Source organism: Pyrus communis, chromosome 4 (assembly GCF_963583255.1).
Source record: "Pyrus communis chromosome 4, drPyrComm1.1, whole genome shotgun sequence".
Classification (NCBI taxonomy): Eukaryota; Viridiplantae; Streptophyta; class Magnoliopsida; order Rosales; family Rosaceae; genus Pyrus; species Pyrus communis.
In genome coordinates, this window is record NC_084806.1 from 15,309,448 (window position 1) to 15,328,560 (window position 19,113).

Sequence of the window (19,113 nt, forward strand, 5' to 3'; positions counted from 1 at the left end):
TATATATAGGGTTAGGATTGGGAGACCCATTTTTATGCACACTTTGTAGGGTCTATTTTGTAACTTTTTTCAACGATCTGAATTGTCTATATTTCAATTCTTCATTCATATATCATTCCTACAAAAATTTGACAAATGAAAACATTTAGACGTCCAATTGTAGTAAAGAAAATGGATGAATACGGTTATGCAAAGAAATACTAAAATGACTGTCATCTAATTCACCGGTCGTATTGTTTCGGATTTGAATGGCTTTTGTAGACATGATTTGAGAAAAACCCTAAAAAAAAAAAGACAATTTGGATCGTTGAAATACTCTATATATTCATGTTAGTCCTCCTCCTACCGATTAGAGAAAATTACCAATAGACCGAAGACTAATTGGTATACTTGATTCCGGGATTAGGTATCTTTCCTGCATGAAATTCTCTTTCTCACAAGATAATATGTTTTAGAGAGACAATGAATATCAAACTAAGTTTAAGGGCTTAATACTAGCTTGTAAGGATATAAATACATGTCATATTCCGAATTGTAATATCAGATGAATAGATGGCAGGATCTCACACATTGATATAAGAAAATGTGGATTCCTTATGCCTTAGCTTTACTTTACCCATATCAGCATTTCGGGGTTTCTATACATGTTAGACCGGATCATCTCAGCTGTCAGAATCTGTCTCGCGGAATGGTAAAGGAACTGTTTTCACTGCCCTGTACTTGCCAACATTGTTTAGATGCTCATTCTCTAACCTGTTTGATACAAAAATACAGCAAGTTGAGAAGCTTGTGGTTTTATTTCTGGTGCTTGTAGAGAAGGATATGACTCGGGAGTTATCCTATACATTGGATCAAATATTTTGTTCAAAAACAATTATGCACCTGTAAAAGTTCCAATGCCCTCGCCGGATAACCTCTAACGAAGCTAACAAAAAGTCCAGCAAACGTGACTCAACATCCGGAATTCTGTGAAATCCCATTACTGTTTCTACCCAAGCAACTCTCAAAACCACATTCAAGGCCTACATAAAATTTACACTAATTGTTTGAGAAATTGAATGTGGTTTATGCATATAAACCTCAGAAAGATTTAAAGAAAAACTTACAACAGAAGCATAGTAGATGTTCTTGTTCTTGAGAACGAGCTCATCTCTTAGCCATAGGTTCTTGGATTTTGGGTTGAAAAGCCCCCAGTCCTTGACAAAATCCCAGTACAACTGGTAGACTGTAGCCATCACAGAGGTGATCACTACTATATAAAACCATAGGTGGCTGTGCGGGTTGTTAGCGTATGTAATCCTTGCTCCGGCTGCCACCATGGCGGAAACATACTTCCCCATGTTAGCCAATTGGTTAACGTCGGATTCATCAACCCATCGTCTTGCACACTAGAAGTTCATTGCATTGATAGGTCACATGTTAGTGGGACTAAAGAATTATGATTTTTCACTGAACAGAAAAATAATTGTAGAATCTGCATTACTTGCATGGCACGCCAGTAGTACGGCAAGAACGAGATAACATAAAGCAGCTCTCTAAATAGCCTTCCACTTCGGCAGGTTTCATATTGGTGTGATCTGAAATTTCCGGCAAGAAAGTAACATGCTGTGGATTCCATGTGTCTTAGCAATGGGATCTACTAGCAGGGAGATATATATTAGGCTATGTAAATTAAAGACGAATTTTAGAGCAATTTGGCCTTAGAAATTTCTTTTTATCACTGCATATTACTATGATTACCTGGCTAGTAAGTTGATCAGCCATAAAAAAATCTACCATCAAAACCTGCATATGTTTCAATTTAAAGAGAAAAAAAGAAGATTAGAGCTTCTTTGTGCTAACTGATTTCAAAATATTGTTAACAAAATAATAATTGATGGGATAATGAGAAAAGAAGTAAATGTACCTTATAAAGTGGGGAACAGACTATGTTACGAATTACTTTGATGAAGCTGTAACGAGTTGGTCGATAGAAGATGTCAAACGGGCACACGAGCAGTGCAATGGAAAACTGGAACATTGAGTTGAGGATTAGCAACAATGCTTCATGATATGTGGCTCAATTTTCTTAGTTACTTTCTTTTAAGCTTGAATAATGAATATTATGTTTTATATAAGTCGTCCAAGTCCAAGCTATCTGCCTAACAAGACCTTGACGAAAGCAATGGAACTAACCAGAAGGAAAAGTCCAGGAATGCCATCAACATGGCTAGGTAAGAAGTTGTTTGCCCTTAATATAAGGTGCACAACCATGGCAGCAACCACTGCTGTCATGAAGGTTGTGCATATGAGGAAGGCGTCACGATACTTTAGGGCAGTGCTTGGTTGGAATTCAAATATGAAGTTGTAATTGATTCTTGTACTCTTCCACATGAATAGGTTGCATCCATACATAAACAAGTGCAGGCTGAGTAATGCAAAAACGCTGCACAAATTGACACCCTTCAGAGTTAGCACACTGATAAATGTTTCATTTATCATAAGTTTTGGGGGTGGATTGAAATGCAGACAAAGAAAATTCATAGCTACAGCCCCATCGTCACTTTGCAAACCAACAAAGGATTGGGAACTGATTAGAGGTTTCGAACCCAAGACCTCGTACACCTAAAGCTCTAATGCCTTACTAGAATACCACAGAACCCCGAAAGTTTAAACTGTTAGAGAATGAGCTAGTAAGCCAACAAAGTCTCTGTAGTTTTCTTTTAGCCAAGTTTGTTTCCACTAAAATGTATAAATCAACAAATTCTGCGTAGTTAAGCTTAAAACTTCATTAACTAGCCTTTAACGAGATGTTAAGGATATATTTCGCTTAAATTAATGTATTCAAGTGACTGACAATGCATATTTCATCGCCACAATACTGATAAAGTTATGGCTAGATTTATACAAGAAAGGCTTGGCTATTCATTTTACTTAGTAACTGATTCACGTAACTTCGTGCTTACGATCAAAACCGCTCGTATTGTAAATCACTCAGTAAAGATCATATTTACAAAGAGTCAATTAAAACTAAGGTTGTATAGTCAATCAATTATAGAAAGTAGATAGATGTTTCATAATTCATTTACTGAATCCTTTTTCTTACAGTTCTATGACTAAACGATCTCATATTTAATTGATTGTTTTGTAGAGATGATCTTTACATAGTGAATTTATAATACGAACGATTATGATTATAAACATTAAGTTCCTTGAATCGGCTACGTATAGGGATGGGCAACGGTTATGGCGGGCGGGTAACCGCGATTATTTACCCAGAACCGTTTAATTAAGCTTTTACCCACATAACCGTTTACCCGTTGGGTATTTATATAAATGGGTATACCCATACACATAACCGTTTATAAACGGTTAACCATACCCATAACCGCATACCCATTTACCCATAACCGCTTACCCGTTTACTTATTTTTTCTTTGCCCGTCTACCTATTTCTTTAACAACTTGAAAATTAAAAAGAAATTTGTCATAATTTTCTTTTTTTTTTTAACTATTAAATACCGTTATAAGTACATTAAACATGTATTTTTATATTAACGGAAATATTATTTATGAATATATGCGATGTCTCCCAATTATTTGATGGTCAATCTATTACAAGAATCATGCATGGTTGTAGGTTAATTAATATTCTTGTATACATACATCTATATATATATATATATACATCTATATATATATATATATATATATATATATATATATATATATATATATAAGTAGGCATCAGTCTGCTAATAGGCTAATTTGATAAATGTTCATCGATCCAAGCCATTTAATCGATTTCTAATTTTGGGGTCAAATATTTATTGAAAACTCAGGCCAATTAAATATATATATATATATATATATATGCATCATCTAATAATAACATGTTTCTAAATGCTCAAGGTAGTCATTATCTTGAATTGGTCAAAGCTCCAAAAGACTCCAAAACAAAACTGTCGAACACTAATGCTTTAGCATATTTAATCACATATATTAAATATTAGCCCGTTCTATCAACTATATTCTTCTCTCAAGTGAGGCATATATATCTATATATATATATTATGGCCCTTTATAACCAAATATATCGCGGGATACTAAACCTAGTTAGAAACTAATTTTTATTTTATTTTTTAGTTTTACATATATTAAAATAAACGGTTAAATGGGTACCCATTTATAATCGTGCGTAACACCTATAACCGCCCATTTAAATTTCATGGGTAAGCGGTTCTACCCATAACCATTTATTTATCTAAACGGTTACCCATAATCGTAACCTTCAAATTTACATGGACGGATAACCGCGGTTACCCATAACCAATGAATATTTGCCCATCCCTAGCTACGTAGTGAATTGAGGAGAAATCCCTCCTCTCATTGAGGAGCCAAGTTAATTTCGATATTACAAGTGAGTCTAGCTGATCTGTTAGTGATATTGTCCACAATATGGTTCGCAATAGTCCAAATGGTTTCCTTTGAGATAGGTTGTAATAGAAACTATATATTGCTATTCTATGATATAATTATTGGGATCAAAGCTACATAGTACTACGGTTATAGATAGCAAATTGATACCAATTTATATCTTGACTTCTAAATATAAATATATCGTTGTATAAAAAAAAATATTTGGGGATAAAGAATGCACCTGAAAACAGGGTAGACAGTTTCCATGTAATCCCTTTCTGTATTAGGAGAGAATATACCAGACAAGTGCGCTAAGATTGCATACACACAAAACAATGATACAAAACAACCTGTAAACAAACCTGCAACAACATAACCAAAAAAGATTAAACTTTATTAAAAGAGGGAGACCACAATCAGACCAAACAACTAAACTCATACAACTTTGTGGGGCCCCAAGAAACTTTGTGATCACCATTCATTCAATTATATATTGAGCAATCCCACCATCAGGATTAGTGGCAAGCAAAGCTTTATACGATACAATGGAATGAGGTTCATGTTGGCCCCAAGACTAATCATGCATTATATTGCATTACTTACATGGTTAAATGGTCATTGGACTAGCAGCTCTTATTATTTATTTGTCACTAGATATAGTGGATTATGAAAGACAGTTTAACAAAAAAAATGAAATGATGATTTATATACACACGTACATAAATATTAGAGAGAGAGAGATTACCAACAAAAAATGTGACCATATGAGAATCTTTGTTTTGTTGTGGCCTCAAAAACTTCATTGCCTTTTTCTTGTCATTACTGGCGAAGTGCTTTGTGAATAGGGACTCCACTTCGTCCATTAGTCTCACCACCTTTTCAAACCATATATAATAATGCACACAATCCCCATCAGAAAACCATTAAAACCCATTCTCCTAAACTAGTTAAAAGAACAAAAACAATAGGATTTAGAAATCGACGTATCATATTGCGGAGAAAATTTTCTTAGCTAGATTAGGGTTGCAGCTAGGGTATTTGACTGGTTACCTTATCAGAACTAATGAAATGTGATCTCTTCACTGCTTTCAAATAACTTGCTGATGCTTGCTGGTTTGATACCTATACATGAAAAAGTTTAGTTGCTCCAAGTTATAACTTACAAGTGTGTGAAGGAAGTTGTAATATCCAAAAATTATCATGTCTCATAAAGCTGAGATTTTTTATTTGCTAATTAGATGAGGCTGAAAAATGGTAGAATATCAATAATATCTTACCTTGTCGAATTTCTTTAGGATCTTTGTAAAAGCTAACATATTCAGTGAGCTGCAAAAATTGCAAATTTGATTAGATAGTTAATCGACTACTTAAAGAAAACATATTCCAAAGGTACAATCATTAATTAAGCTAAATGATGCGTAGATGCAGTGCTGCACTTGCACTGCATAAGTAGCTTTCACTATTAAGACAGTGTTTGATTCCTTCCACTTCTCTATTTTAGAAAGAGCATTATTCATTACTACATAGTATCACCACCTTGATAATTTTCATATCCATGTGTTATCACCCTATGCCCACATCAGCAGCATCATAAAAACAGTCATTTGTTATATAACTTTTAGAAAACTGTTGCTAATGCTTTGCTACTGGAAGATATTTACTCATATGCTTATAAGTAAAGTGATGGATTCTGCAAAGGTGTCATCTGCGCGTGCTTAAACATGTATATAAACCAAATATTATACGTACTTCCAAAATATAAATGACAGAATATGTGGTCCAAATTAATGGGGACGTCATTCGCTTCCAACAAACTAGATTTAAGCCACATTTACTGATCATCTTGCTGACTATTCCTTTAATCGACACGACACCCATCTTATTACACGGTTTATTTCTCTTGTTGTTAACAGAATCAGAAAACATACCCCAAACGTCTTAAGCTATTGGTTTGATTGCTTTTAACTGAGTCTGAAAAAGTAAATTTAGCTCAATCACACCAACTTCACTATGTAGCTTTTTTATCCCTAGCTGGTAAATCAAAGTAATTATATTAAAAGAAAGAGAGAGAACCTGTAAGTTTTAAGCAAACCAAGGCCTCTATAGAGCTCCACAAATGCCCCTCTAATCATCTTTTCAGCACACTGTATCTTCCTTCGATTGATGAACTCTCCAGGGCCTTCCTTTTTAGGATTGTTCACTAAATCTTCCCAAAGCATTGAAGTAACAGCTGTGATAGTCCTTGTTGGTGTTGTGTTTGGAATATCAATCCTCATGGCCATTTTAGGTTTGCCCTTCATGGTCTTACCCCTAGTTGCCGTGTTAATGAAGTTAACTCCATTTTTTTCTAATGCTGCAATTGCTTCACTAGTTTGTGTTTCTGTAGGAATAGTTTTCGATTCCGCCAAGCTCTCTGCATAAAGGTCTATTGCTAGTAATTAATGCATGCCAGCACAATTTTGATTTTGATTTTTCGAAAAATTCTTTACAATCCAATTCTTTTCTCAAACTCTCTCACGTCAAATAGGAGGCAAGGATTCTGTTACCTTTTGGTTACGTTTCGCATGTTTGCCCTATGCACATTCTTGTTCGTTCTTTATAAATTTTGATTTGATTAAAAAGGGACTGTTACCTAAATCTTATGTTAATTCGTATAAAATTAGTTTATAGTGGAACATGCAAAATATTTGAGACACAACAGAAAGGGTAAATTTTGAAAGATTTTCTCTATGCCGTTCTCAAATAGGAGAAAAGTTGCTGATACTAGCGTTAAGGATTTGGATTTGTCCAGAATTTATCTTTTTCCAGCTGTGATAGAGGATATTAGATAATTGCACTAACGATTAGACTTGCGACTTGAAAGCCAAAGTGCCATAAAGACCACGAACATTCCCATACGTTTAGTATACCATATAAAGTGGTTTATTTGCACATGTATATGCATTAAACCTACAAAGTTGACAAATTAGCACTTGCAAACTTGAAGGAGGATTGAGAATGCAAGCAATACTTGCAATTAGAGAAATGTGACCTCATATAGCACTACTAGAAAGTTGGGTATAGGACATGATTTTGTGGCGGCAGTTTTCCTCGTTAACAGTGACTTCATATAAAGAAAAAAATGATTTTGGGATTAAAGAAAGCCCTAATTTTCTTTTACTAAGCCACAAACTGAAGACTGAAATTAATTACTAGGGCACTGGCTTAAAGAAGCCATAACACCCTGAAGAGTGGTGACGGAATTAATTTTGGTTTGATTGAAATTGTAAAACGACCCAAGTTTTTTCCCTTCTGGGCATATTATTAGTTGGTCCACGGCCTTGTCATAACCTAAAAAGCAACATTTAATGGTTTATTTTCTGTATTAGTCTTATTTTGCAAATCTTAGCTACCTTGACTGCTACTAAACAGTCTCGAAATTTCCATATGTTTCCACTAACCTATCATGTGGAAGTACATGTAAGCAAAACTCTTAATATGGCCGGGAGTATAATATCAGCACAGAAAAAATAAGCAGATGCCCTATTTCGAAACAAGAGGCTTACCGGTACTGAAGTCGGAGTTCCGAGGAGAAGAAGACCATGAGCTGGGAACACTCGGCATGTTCGATTTTGTTCCAGAATTCTTCCACCGCCGGTCATTGAGAATTTGCTTGAGGTCCAGCAGAATCTGTAGCTGTTTGTTCAAAATCTCTCCTCTCTCAAGAAACTCAGTCTCTTTGGTCTTGTAAAATTGGTTCACTTTATTAAGTTCTTCATCTAGTGCCTCAAAAAACACCCTGACCTACATGAACACCAACCCAGTACATTAAATATTTCCCTAATTAAAGGGTTTCTATAATTAAAATATTAACTAAGGTTAGTCACCCTAGTTACTGTGGATAGGTTAATTATTTAGTTGTAAAATTTGTACCAATATTTTTTATTACCTCATCCTCCGAAGAAAACAACTGAGCGAGCTCGGTCTCGAAAATTTCTTCCTCCTCACCATCCTCCATGATTTTACTCTTCACCTGTGCAACAGAAAAAAGATCCATATTAATTTATGGGACCTCTGTCTTTCTTTTTAGTGTCCTTTTCATGGTGGTTTTGGATTTACTATCTCATGGTCACGATGGTTTCGTGATATGAGTATGTCTACTACTACAACCGTTCCATAATTTGCTTTCGTGTGAAAGATCGAAACCCTCAAAAAAGTGTGTAACCAGACCAAAAGGGCACAATACTTGCAGGACTCTGTTCCGGCCACTTTATTGACGTTCGTTTTTAACAAATTTTAATGTACGTTCACGGAAAAGCAAAAGAGCATGTATTTGATGTGAAAAAGATTACAGAAGCCGCTATAAGTCATCCCCGATCCCGGCAGCCCAATAGCAAATGTTCAGTGGAAAAAACCTCTTTTTATGAAGAGAAATTATTGTTTGGTACTATATATCAATTTGCAGAATATTGTCTTATTATTTAAAAATATCGATGACATATTGTTGTTTTTTCTTTTTTCTGCATTAAGAAAAAGCTTTTGGTGTTGGTTTCGTGAGAAAATGATAAACACACGCTCTTTTTAACCTCTGTCTTTTTACACACTTATTTAACCCTAATCGTTGATTTATTCAATTCAATGGTTAATAAAAAGTTAAGTGTGAGAAGTTGAAAATGGCAGTAAAAGGGTCTTTGAAAAAAGGCTAGGTAGCTAGATATATCCGCCACACTAGTTGAAGTGCAATGTTTGCGCCAAGCACCCATTCACGGCACCAGCAATAAAGCAAAGCTTTGGTGCTTCTGTCAATAAAGTGGATGTTATGGCTGATAGAGTACTAAATGAACGTAACTTTTACACACACGTAGAGAGAGAGAGAGAGAGAGAGAGAGAGAGAGAGAGAGAGAGAGAGAGACTGAAGAATATTTGAAGCAGAGGTATCGGAGTATCAGTTTAGGAATCAACATCCAGGAAGCACAGTCCAAAATCTTTTGCCTGAAAATGACGTGATCACTTGAGTATTTTGCAGGTCTGAACACAACCCACCAAAAAAATGACACAATCCAAAATACACCACTTTATTTATATTGGGGAAAAAACTAATGAAAAGAAGGGAGGAAAGAAAGAAAGTTAGGTTAACCGAGTGTTGGGAAAATATTCTCGGTTCCTTTTAGATTTGTAAACTTGTTAAAAATTTCCAGAAACTGGCCTTAAAATCCAAAGTAAGCAAAACACTTCCTAGCAACCACCTATAAACCTCAAAAAAAAAATAGCTCATTGAAAATTAATAAGCTAATACATATATAACTATTGACATGTTCTCTATGTGTGCATTAATTGATTACCTGAATTATCTCCGTTTTGTTATCGTAATTGAACAACTTGTCACTAATTTTTTTAGTGAAAAAGCAAACTGGATCGAAAATGGAGACACCGAAATCTCCAGCTGCGTCTGGGGGTTGTTTGGGGACTCTTGAAAGCTTGATCTTCTTTACTTGTTTCTTGAGCAACCAGTAGTTGACGAAAGCATCCTTCCATTCTGGTATAAGCTGTGCTTCAAGCTCCTTTGAGAACTTCACCATTTTTGTTGTGTGTGTGTGAAGGAAGAGGAGGAGAAGAGAGGAGCTTATTAAGAAGTATTAGAGGGAAATGAAAGAGGTTTATATAGAGAGGCGGGAAAGAGAGAGAGAGAGAGAGAGAGAGAGAGAGAGAGAGTAGTAAGAATTGAATGATTTGATTTTGGGACAAAAAATTTATCCAATAAAAGACAAATTTAAATGAATCAAGTATAGGTATATTGCTATTGGCCGAAAATAAAAAACAAAGATATATTGGTTAAATTCTCACATTAGTACCTAACACACAATTCACTGGCAGTTTGTATATAAAGTTATAAACACAGTTACTGCTCTCGTTTTATTAGTTACATATGAAAAGACATTCATTTTCTTTCAAATTTAAAAATGTAGAGAGCCACTTAGTACTATTGTCTAGTGGTATTCCTCTTCATTTGTAAGTGGGTTTTAGGTTTGATTCTCGTCAAAGGCGAATTTGAACAACATTATTACTAGTCTATTATGAGGCTAAGTCCACCCCCTTCCCTTAGTATAGATAATATCGTTTATTTAAAAAAAAAATGTAAAGACTTGTAACTGCTGTAACAAAATGAGAGTCCATCTTGTGCTTAAGGTTGTGTGTTCAAGTCTACCTTCTACAAGAGAGTTTCCTTGCACTTAAGGTTCTGTGTTCAAGGCGCTTTCAATAAGAGTTCCCTTCTGCACTAAAATTTTTGTGTTCAACATTTATAATATTGCTTGTTTGAAAAAAATAAAAAAAAATAAAAAAAATAAAAAAATAAAAACTGCTTAAACCCTAAACCCTTAATATTAATGTCTTCGACTGTGACTTTTACTACCCGGCCGTTAAGGATGTGGTCTTTCCAACTAGTTTTAAGATATAGGGCGTGCTTAATTTAACCTTAACATGTGCTAACGCAGGGTCCTTTTGATCCTTGAAAATAATACAAGTCTGAAAAAGGCCCAGAGAAGGCCCAAGGAAGGAACAAAAGACCGGGCCAAGGGGCCCATAAACAAGCCCAATAGAACTAAAGGAAGCAGCTCTGAGCACTATACACAACCACTTGATAGTTTGTTTGACTATTAGCAAGTAAGACAATCACCTTCTCATAAAGTACTTTCCGACCGTTTAAAGCAAATAGGCAAATTGACAACATTATAGCACGGAGACCTAAGGACAGCCTACCCAAACACAAACTCTAAGCCACATGTTGGCCATCAGCAAGGGCAGCATCCTATGAAGAGACATAAAGGTTGTCAGACCAAGCGCTTGGGCATGGGTCTCCTTAAACCCATGGTTGAGCAAGGCACTTGGTATGTGTTGGCCTAGGAAAACATGCAGTCAACTTTGAACAAATTTCACTTCATCTCCATGTGTCGACCAAAGAACAAAGGAGTAGCGAGCAAGTCTTGTCAACACATTTGGTTTACTTAATGCTCAACGGTGAGGTACTTGAGAGCCAAGGACTTTTAGGGCATCTTGAAGACCTATAAAAGGGGGACTAGTACCTCTTGTAACTAAATGGTCGGAGACACAAGAGAAGAGAGATTAGACTAATACCAAATGCCTCTTGTAACTCATGTACAATATATACGAGCATTACAGTTACGTAACCTAGCTTTTAGAAGTGAACCACTTATATCTTGTTGTCTTTTACTTGAAGTGTTGATCCCGAGCACATCAAGCATCAAGGGCCGACCACACTGGTCTTTGTTAACCCGCCAATTTTGAGCATTATCAGCATAAAGTTATAAGAAATATATCATTTACTTAACCTTCATACAATCAATCATTTATATGTCATATTTAGTTACAAACACACGCTACAAGACTTGTCGTTCCAACAATAGTGTCTAACTTTTTTTTTATCACATACCATTGAATTAAATGATTGTGGCCCCATAGGGTAAAGTTTTTTTGTTTTTTTGTTTTTTGGTAAAGATAGAAAATCTTTGTCATATGCGGCATGTTCAACTCATTAGGATCTTGGGTTTTAATTGAGATAATTGCTCAATAAAATTACAAATAATATGTGCTTGGGTAGTTATTTATACACCTATTTTTTCTTCTTACACATTATTCTTAGTTTTCGGCCGCCAGATCGAATGAATTGAAGAAGATCAATGGCAAAAAATTAAGTGTGGGAGGTAAAAATGGGTGTATGAATAATACTATCCTGTGTGCCTTTTGTTGTAGTCATATTTAGAATAGGAATGTGATTGTGTAAATCCTAGTAGATATAGGAATGTATCTTATATTCCTATTAGGAGTTTATTACCTATTAAGAGTTGTAATCCTAACGGGAAAGGTTTTTGCCTATCCTACTATTATAAATAAAGGCACAATGGGGTGACTCAAACACAGCTCACAATTAAATCACTCTCTCTTCTCTCTAATTGTCGCCGGCCCCCTCTCTCTCTAATCCCCTAGATTAGTTCAATCAAATAGGCCTACAACACGTTATCAACATGCTCTTACCAAAAGCTGAGGAATTGACGGATTGTAGGAGGAGGCTATCTTCCACAAAATTCAAAAGATTCTCTTTGTTTTCTGCCAATCAGGTACGCTTAAAATAAAGGAAGATATTTGAAACGTCCACGAAGCATGAAAACATTCCCCATGATGCATGAGACCCTCTACGTTATATTTTCCCTATGATATATATATATATATATATTTATATATATTTATATTTGTTTCATGCATTACGCAATTAAATTGCTATGTTAAATTTGTGAGTCATCACCGCAACAGCCATTTGGGCTTACTGCTCTTGTATGCAACAACTAGGCTTTGGCCTGGGGTTAGTTTCAACGGGCCTGAAGCCCTGAGCCTACTTACAATTTGACCCGACTGGCCAGCAAGGCTCTACGCTTGATGGGCTTTGTTTTTACCCCGGTCCGCAACCTATTAACCAGCCCAGTTGGATGGGTTTCTTCCCTTGGCCCAAAGACAAGGCTCTAGCTTCAGCTGAGCCTTCCATTTGCTAGCCCACAAACCAACTTTAAATGGGCTTGTCCCCACGCGTCCCTTTGGCCCAATACCAGCAACCTTGGCTACTAGGCTTACTCTAAACACTCGGCCCATGGCCTGAGGCCAACCCGTGGGCTGCTATTGCAGCCACACTCGAGCCCTTTGCTCACGGCACCTAGCCCAATTTTTGGGCTATGGTATTTTTCACCCAACTTTATTATTTTAGCATTATTTTGCTTCCACGATCGACCCTGTTTGGTCTCGATCTATTGAATTAATTAAAAGTGACCTACAGTCCATTAATTTGATAATGAATCCAGAATTATTGACCTGAAGATCATTTTTAGACATTAACGATTCAATAATTTATTTTTATACTTTGAACCGTTGACATACTTTCATAGTAACGAAGCTCTCAGACTTGAGTACTTGAAGAAACTTAAACCCACTACACTTAAATTAGTACATGGCATTCTGTGTTTCTTGCAGGAACCTCTCCTTATGAACTAATTGTTCATAAAAACTAAATTGAACCTATAGTTTCATATTTAGTGCCTTTGAAACCTGAAGTTTCATATTTAGTGCCTTTGAACCCTGAAGTTTTCATTCAAAACATGCCACATGAAACCTATAGTTTTCATGCATAAATTAAACCAATACATGTCTATAGAACTTGTATGTTCTATGATATATGTCTATACCATATGACTAATCACGTTTTTTTCCCTCTGTTTTTGGGACATGTTGAACTTGAACAAACTCGATTTCACCGCTCTAGAAGTCTCCAGACGAAACTATCTGAAGTGGGGTTCAAGGCGTGAAGCTTCATCTCACTACAAAGGGTATTAGAGCCACCATCGAGGCATCTACCGATGAAAAACTTGTTGACAAAGCTCAGAAAGGTAATGCAATGATCTTCATTTGAAGACACATCTATGATGCTTTGCAGACCGAGTACCTCACTATGGAGGACCCACGCATCCTCTGGCTTGCTCTAGCCGACCATTTCGATCACCAGAAAGACATATACTTGCCTAAAGTAAGACACGACTAGTAGCATCTTCACTTTCAAGACTTTAAGTCCGTGAATGAATACAACTGTGAAGTTTGTAGAATTTGATCACTGTTGAAATTCTGTAAAGTGGAACTAACCGAATCAGATCTCCTAGAGAATACCTATTCGACCTTCCAAGCCACCAATATTGTCCTGCAGGAACAATATAGGGCACATAAATTCACCAAGTTTTTAGTTTTGATCTGTGTACTACTTCTCACTAAAAAGCAGAACCAGCTTTTGATGAAGAATCATCAATCTTAACCCACTGGCTCAAACGCCACACCTAAGCATATGCGACCAATTCTAGCAGTCATAGATAATGAAAGAACAGTCGTGGTCATGGTAATAGGCGGCAAGCCCAACCACAAGCCCAAGGTTAATAGAGCGCCGCACCTAAGGGAGGAAATGTGACCCAACATCGTCCACCACTTGCCCCTAAGGCCCTAAACTTCAAGAACAAAAACAAAGCTCCCGTTCAGCCTGCTTCTACCTAACTGGACATGTGTTACCGCTATGGATCAAAGGATCATTGGTCACACGTATGCCGAACTTCCCTTAAGTCTATTGCCAAGTATCATTCTCGTCATGAGTCTAACTTTGCATATGTGGATTATCTGGAAGATGTTACTACATCAATGGAGATATTGCATTTGTAGGAGGTGTCAGCTCTTATGGACAAATAAATTGGACATGTTTTTAGGATGTTTACCCTTAGTGGTTGAACCTACTAGGAGTGGCTGGCCTCTCTCCCCTATTTTTATAAGTTTATGGTTTAATTTTGAACAATTTTTCTAAGTATTTGGAAATATTTGTTTGGTTTTGGTTTGCTTTGAATAATGGATTATTATGTTATGGATATTATTTCTCGAATTTCTTAATTGAATGAATGGACTTATATTTATATATGTGACCAATTCAATCAATTTATTTTTAGGTATGTCTAGTGGGGAAGTTAGTTGTTTAGCAGATAGTGCAACCACGCACACCATCTTGCGTGAACGACATTATTTTACTAACTTAATACCCAAGAAAGCTCATTTGACAACTCTCAGGCCCATCCAACTTGATTGAAGGATACGGAAATGCCCGTATCATGTTATCCAATGGTACTATCTTAAACATTATGGAGGCACTCTATTCTCCATGTTTCGGAAGAACTTGCTGAGTTTTAGAGATATTCAAGATAATCAATATCATATTGAAACCACTAAAGATAATGGTTCTGAATTTCTTTATATCACTTTGTACAAATATGGCCAGAAGCGTATTCACAAGAAGTTGGAACGTCTCCTGAGTGGGTTATACATCACAACCATTTGCGGTATAGAAGCCCATAGTGTGGCCGGCCCTATGCCTAAGTTCTAGGACACTTTGTTGTTTTGGCATAATCATTTAGGACATCTTGGACGTGACATGATGTGCCATATCCTCAAATCTTCATATGGGCATCAGATACCTCCCTACGTTGGATGCCCACCATGCAAAGCGTGTTCTTTAAGGAAGTTGAATACTCAACCCTCACATACAAAGATCATTCATGACCCCCCCTAAGTTTCTTCAGAGGATTGAAGGGGATATTTGTGGACCTATCCAACCAAAATGCGGACCATTTAGATATTTTATGGTGTTAGTTAATTGATCGACATAATGGTCACATGTTTGCCAGTTGTCCGCACACAATGCTGCATTTGCTAAACTCCTAGCACAAATCATTAAACTAAGGGGCTCGCCACCTTGATTATCCGATTAAGTAGATTTGACTGGATAACGCTGGAGAGTTTATGTTATAGACTTTTGACGATTATTGCATGTCAGTAGGGATTGATGTGGAACATCATGTACCCTATGTTCACACCCAAAATGGCCTGGCAGAAGCTTGCATAAAGCGCATTCAATTGATAGCTCGGACTTTGGTTATGAGAACCAAACTGCTGGTATCTACCTGGGGCTATGCAATATTGCACGCATTTATGTTGGTCCGCCTGAGACCCACCACTACCCAACCATATTCACCGTTACAGTTGGTCACTGGATACAAGCCTGACGTCTCGCATTTACGGTTGTTTGGGTGCGCCATTTATGTGCCAATAGCACCACCACAACGTACCAAAATGGGTCCTCAAAGAAAAATGGGAATATATGTCAGTTATGATTCGCCATAAATTGTTCGCTATTTAGAACCCTTGACAGCAGATCTCTTTACCCATGTTTTACGAATTGTCACTTTGATAAGACAGTCTTCCAGTCGTTAAAGGGACATAAGCATGCTAACTTTCCTGCAGAACGCTGCAAATTGTCGTGGTATGCTCCCATTATGTCTCATTTAGATCCCCACACTGCCCAGTCTGAAATTGAGGTGCGACGAATTATAGATCTTCAGAGCATTGCTCAAACAATGCTAGATGCTTTTAATGATCTAGCAAAGGTAACAAGATCACATATACCCGCTGCAAACGTACCTGCAAAGATAGATGTACCCCGCGTATGTCAACAACCTACTTGGGAAGGCTGGACCGTCCTTAAAGATGGGGAGGCTGCACCTTCCACACAGCAAGATACATTGGTGGCTAGCCAATCATTTGCTCCGACCTTGAAGCGTGGCAAACCCCTTGGTTCAAAGGATTCACAACCCCGGAAGAGGAAAATGGCACCAACTACTGACCCTAGTTTGAATCTAACCATCTCTCACTCAGCTGTTCCAACGCATAATGTTATTCTAGATTACAGTGATGCTTTAGACGAAACATGTCGACATCCCGAGAATTGTGAGATTTTGGTCCACTACGCAGAATTGGATGAGGTTTGGAATAGGAATGAGATGATCGTTAACGATGATTTTGTGTACTCAGTAGCTACTGACATCATGCTTAGTGATGATATTAAACCGCGTTCTATCGATGAATGCTGACGTAGAACCGATTGGTCAAACTAGAAACAAGCAATACCGATGTAAACCCACTTGTAGCCAACGGGCTTCATGCTTGCGAAACGTAAAGTGTTTAGACCTATCGTTTCTACACCACCACGTGTGAAGCCTGTTGGCTACAAGTGTTTTCGTGAGGAAGTGTAATAAGAAGAATGAAATAGTGCGATACAAAGCACGCCTCAGCGCCCTAGGATTGATTACAAGGAGACGTATTCCCCCGTAATGGACGTTATAATGTTCCGCAACCTAATCAGTTTGGTAGTTTCCAAAAAACTGAATATGCAGCTTATGGACGTGGTAATGATGTGAAATATTCTAACACTCAAATTAAAACCCTATGATTGTAGTATATGAAAGTAGGGATTGTTTTAGGCCGGGGATTAGAAGGGATGCTAATCTACTCAAATTAAACTCTAAAACACTAAACTAGACTCAATAACAGAAAACTAGACTCTAACAACTCAAAGCAAGCCAAAAAGACTCAAAACACACAAATTAAGTTAAATTGACTCAAAACAAGTACTAGAAAGTGATTTGGACGAAAATTAAACTAACAATACTCAAAATACTAAATAGGGACAGATTTTGACGAATTTAAACTAAACTAACACAAATAAGAACTTAAAGGGGTATTTGGACGAATTTTAAACTTAAAACAAACAAACTTGTAGAACTAAGTAAAAGGGTACGAATTTGGGTGAATGAATGGGTGAATGGCTAGCTAGAGGGTCTTTCTCCACACATGATACACTTGCATACAAATTGATTTGCATTTGCTTTTCCAATAAACCATGAACCTCAACGACCCATATTAACCGTGAACAGCACTAATTAACCCTCAGATTTTCCTTAGGTCATTGAATTAGATGGGATACGCATTGGCAACCAAATTATTCTTCAATAGTTCCCTACATGAACAACATAATAGAGATACAATCAAAGATCATTAAGCTTTGTGAACATCATAAGCATTGACAAGGCATTTGTAACTATGAACAGCATGATACTCCTGCCAGGAATTTACTTAACACAATTGTGACTAGCAACCTCCACTACTTATGAATATAAGTTCATAACTATTATGTGAAACTCCCTTATATTCTAGCATCAAATTCATGCATGCAAACTAAGCAGGCCCTCTTAATCAACACACAAGAATAAGTTCTTAATCAAATAGTTAAGTAAATCGTATTCACAATTTATGAAATCACAACTGGAAGTAATCAATTCATATTGCAAATATAATCATGGTTTCAAAGTCTCCTCTAGCCAAAATGAATTTAGTTCCTCATGTTCGCAAAACAATGATAATTAAATTCAAACATTGAAAACAAAGAATAGAATACACCTAGAAACGCTCCAACAATCCAACGTCTTGAATGGCAAACACGTCTCCAGGTGGCTCCTCATTCCTTCCTTATTGCGGCATAATGGGGATTTTTTGAATTTAGGCTATTGAGGTGTGGTGATCTGATGGTAGAGGGTGGTGATTTGATTTGTGTGGCATAATGCGGTATTTATAGGCTTGGGTTCACACAATTTATGAAGGGAAAAAGATTGCACAATCCTAGGGGAAAAGGACTAGGGTTACACGGCAAAGACCAAGGGGGAAAGGGATTCAAAACCTGTATCAAGGAAATAGGCCTTCTAGAAAGGGTATTGTGGCAGATTTCTAGAAGGAAAAGAGATGAAATATGTGGCACAACTTAGGGCATGAAAATAGGGCTTCTAGAACCTCATATTTAGGTGATTTAATGTGAAAATGAGTCCTCTTTGCAACTGGAATTAAGGTGGAATAAGATTAGGTTAGGATAAGATAAGATAAGGTTGGATAAGGTTTGGATAAGATAAGGTTGTTTGGATAATGTTCCTTCTTTGTAACTGATTCCTTATCTTCAATGCTTCCAAATTTGTTTCTCCAGATATTAAGCACTTTGCTAGCCTCTCTTGATCTTCAAATTCATCCATCCATCTTACTCCATGCATGTGCAATCCATTTCAAGCCCAAAACTGCTTTAAAATGCTCCATATTGTACTTTCTTGCCAACTTGTCAATTGAACCTGAAAACACACGAAAATAGCTTAAATCACTATAATAAATAGAAACTAACTTACTAAATGCAAAGAAACAAGCTAACAAAGTCGCATAAATATGCTCCTATCAGGTAACCGCGTATCTCTATGGGGATCTAGATACAAAAATATA

At 36.7% G+C, this 19,113-nt stretch overlaps 1 protein-coding gene across 1 annotated transcript; it reads right to left on the reverse strand.

Moving 5' to 3' along the window:
- Positions 1-638: 638 nt before the first annotated feature.
- On the reverse strand, positions 639-9,956 carry LOC137730532 (phosphate transporter PHO1-like). Its single transcript, XM_068469522.1, has 15 exons — positions 9,720-9,956; positions 8,327-8,410; positions 7,933-8,181; positions 6,472-6,809; positions 5,676-5,724; positions 5,449-5,520; positions 5,144-5,273; positions 4,640-4,760; positions 2,176-2,425; positions 1,907-2,011; positions 1,741-1,785; positions 1,484-1,636; positions 1,107-1,388; positions 883-1,022; positions 639-753 (listed from the first exon to the last, which is right to left on the reverse strand). Exons 1-15 carry the CDS (start codon positions 9,954-9,956, stop codon positions 663-665), a joined length of 2,346 nt encoding a protein of 781 aa, XP_068325623.1. The 3' UTR covers positions 639-662.
- Positions 9,957-19,113: the final 9,157 nt, after the last annotated feature.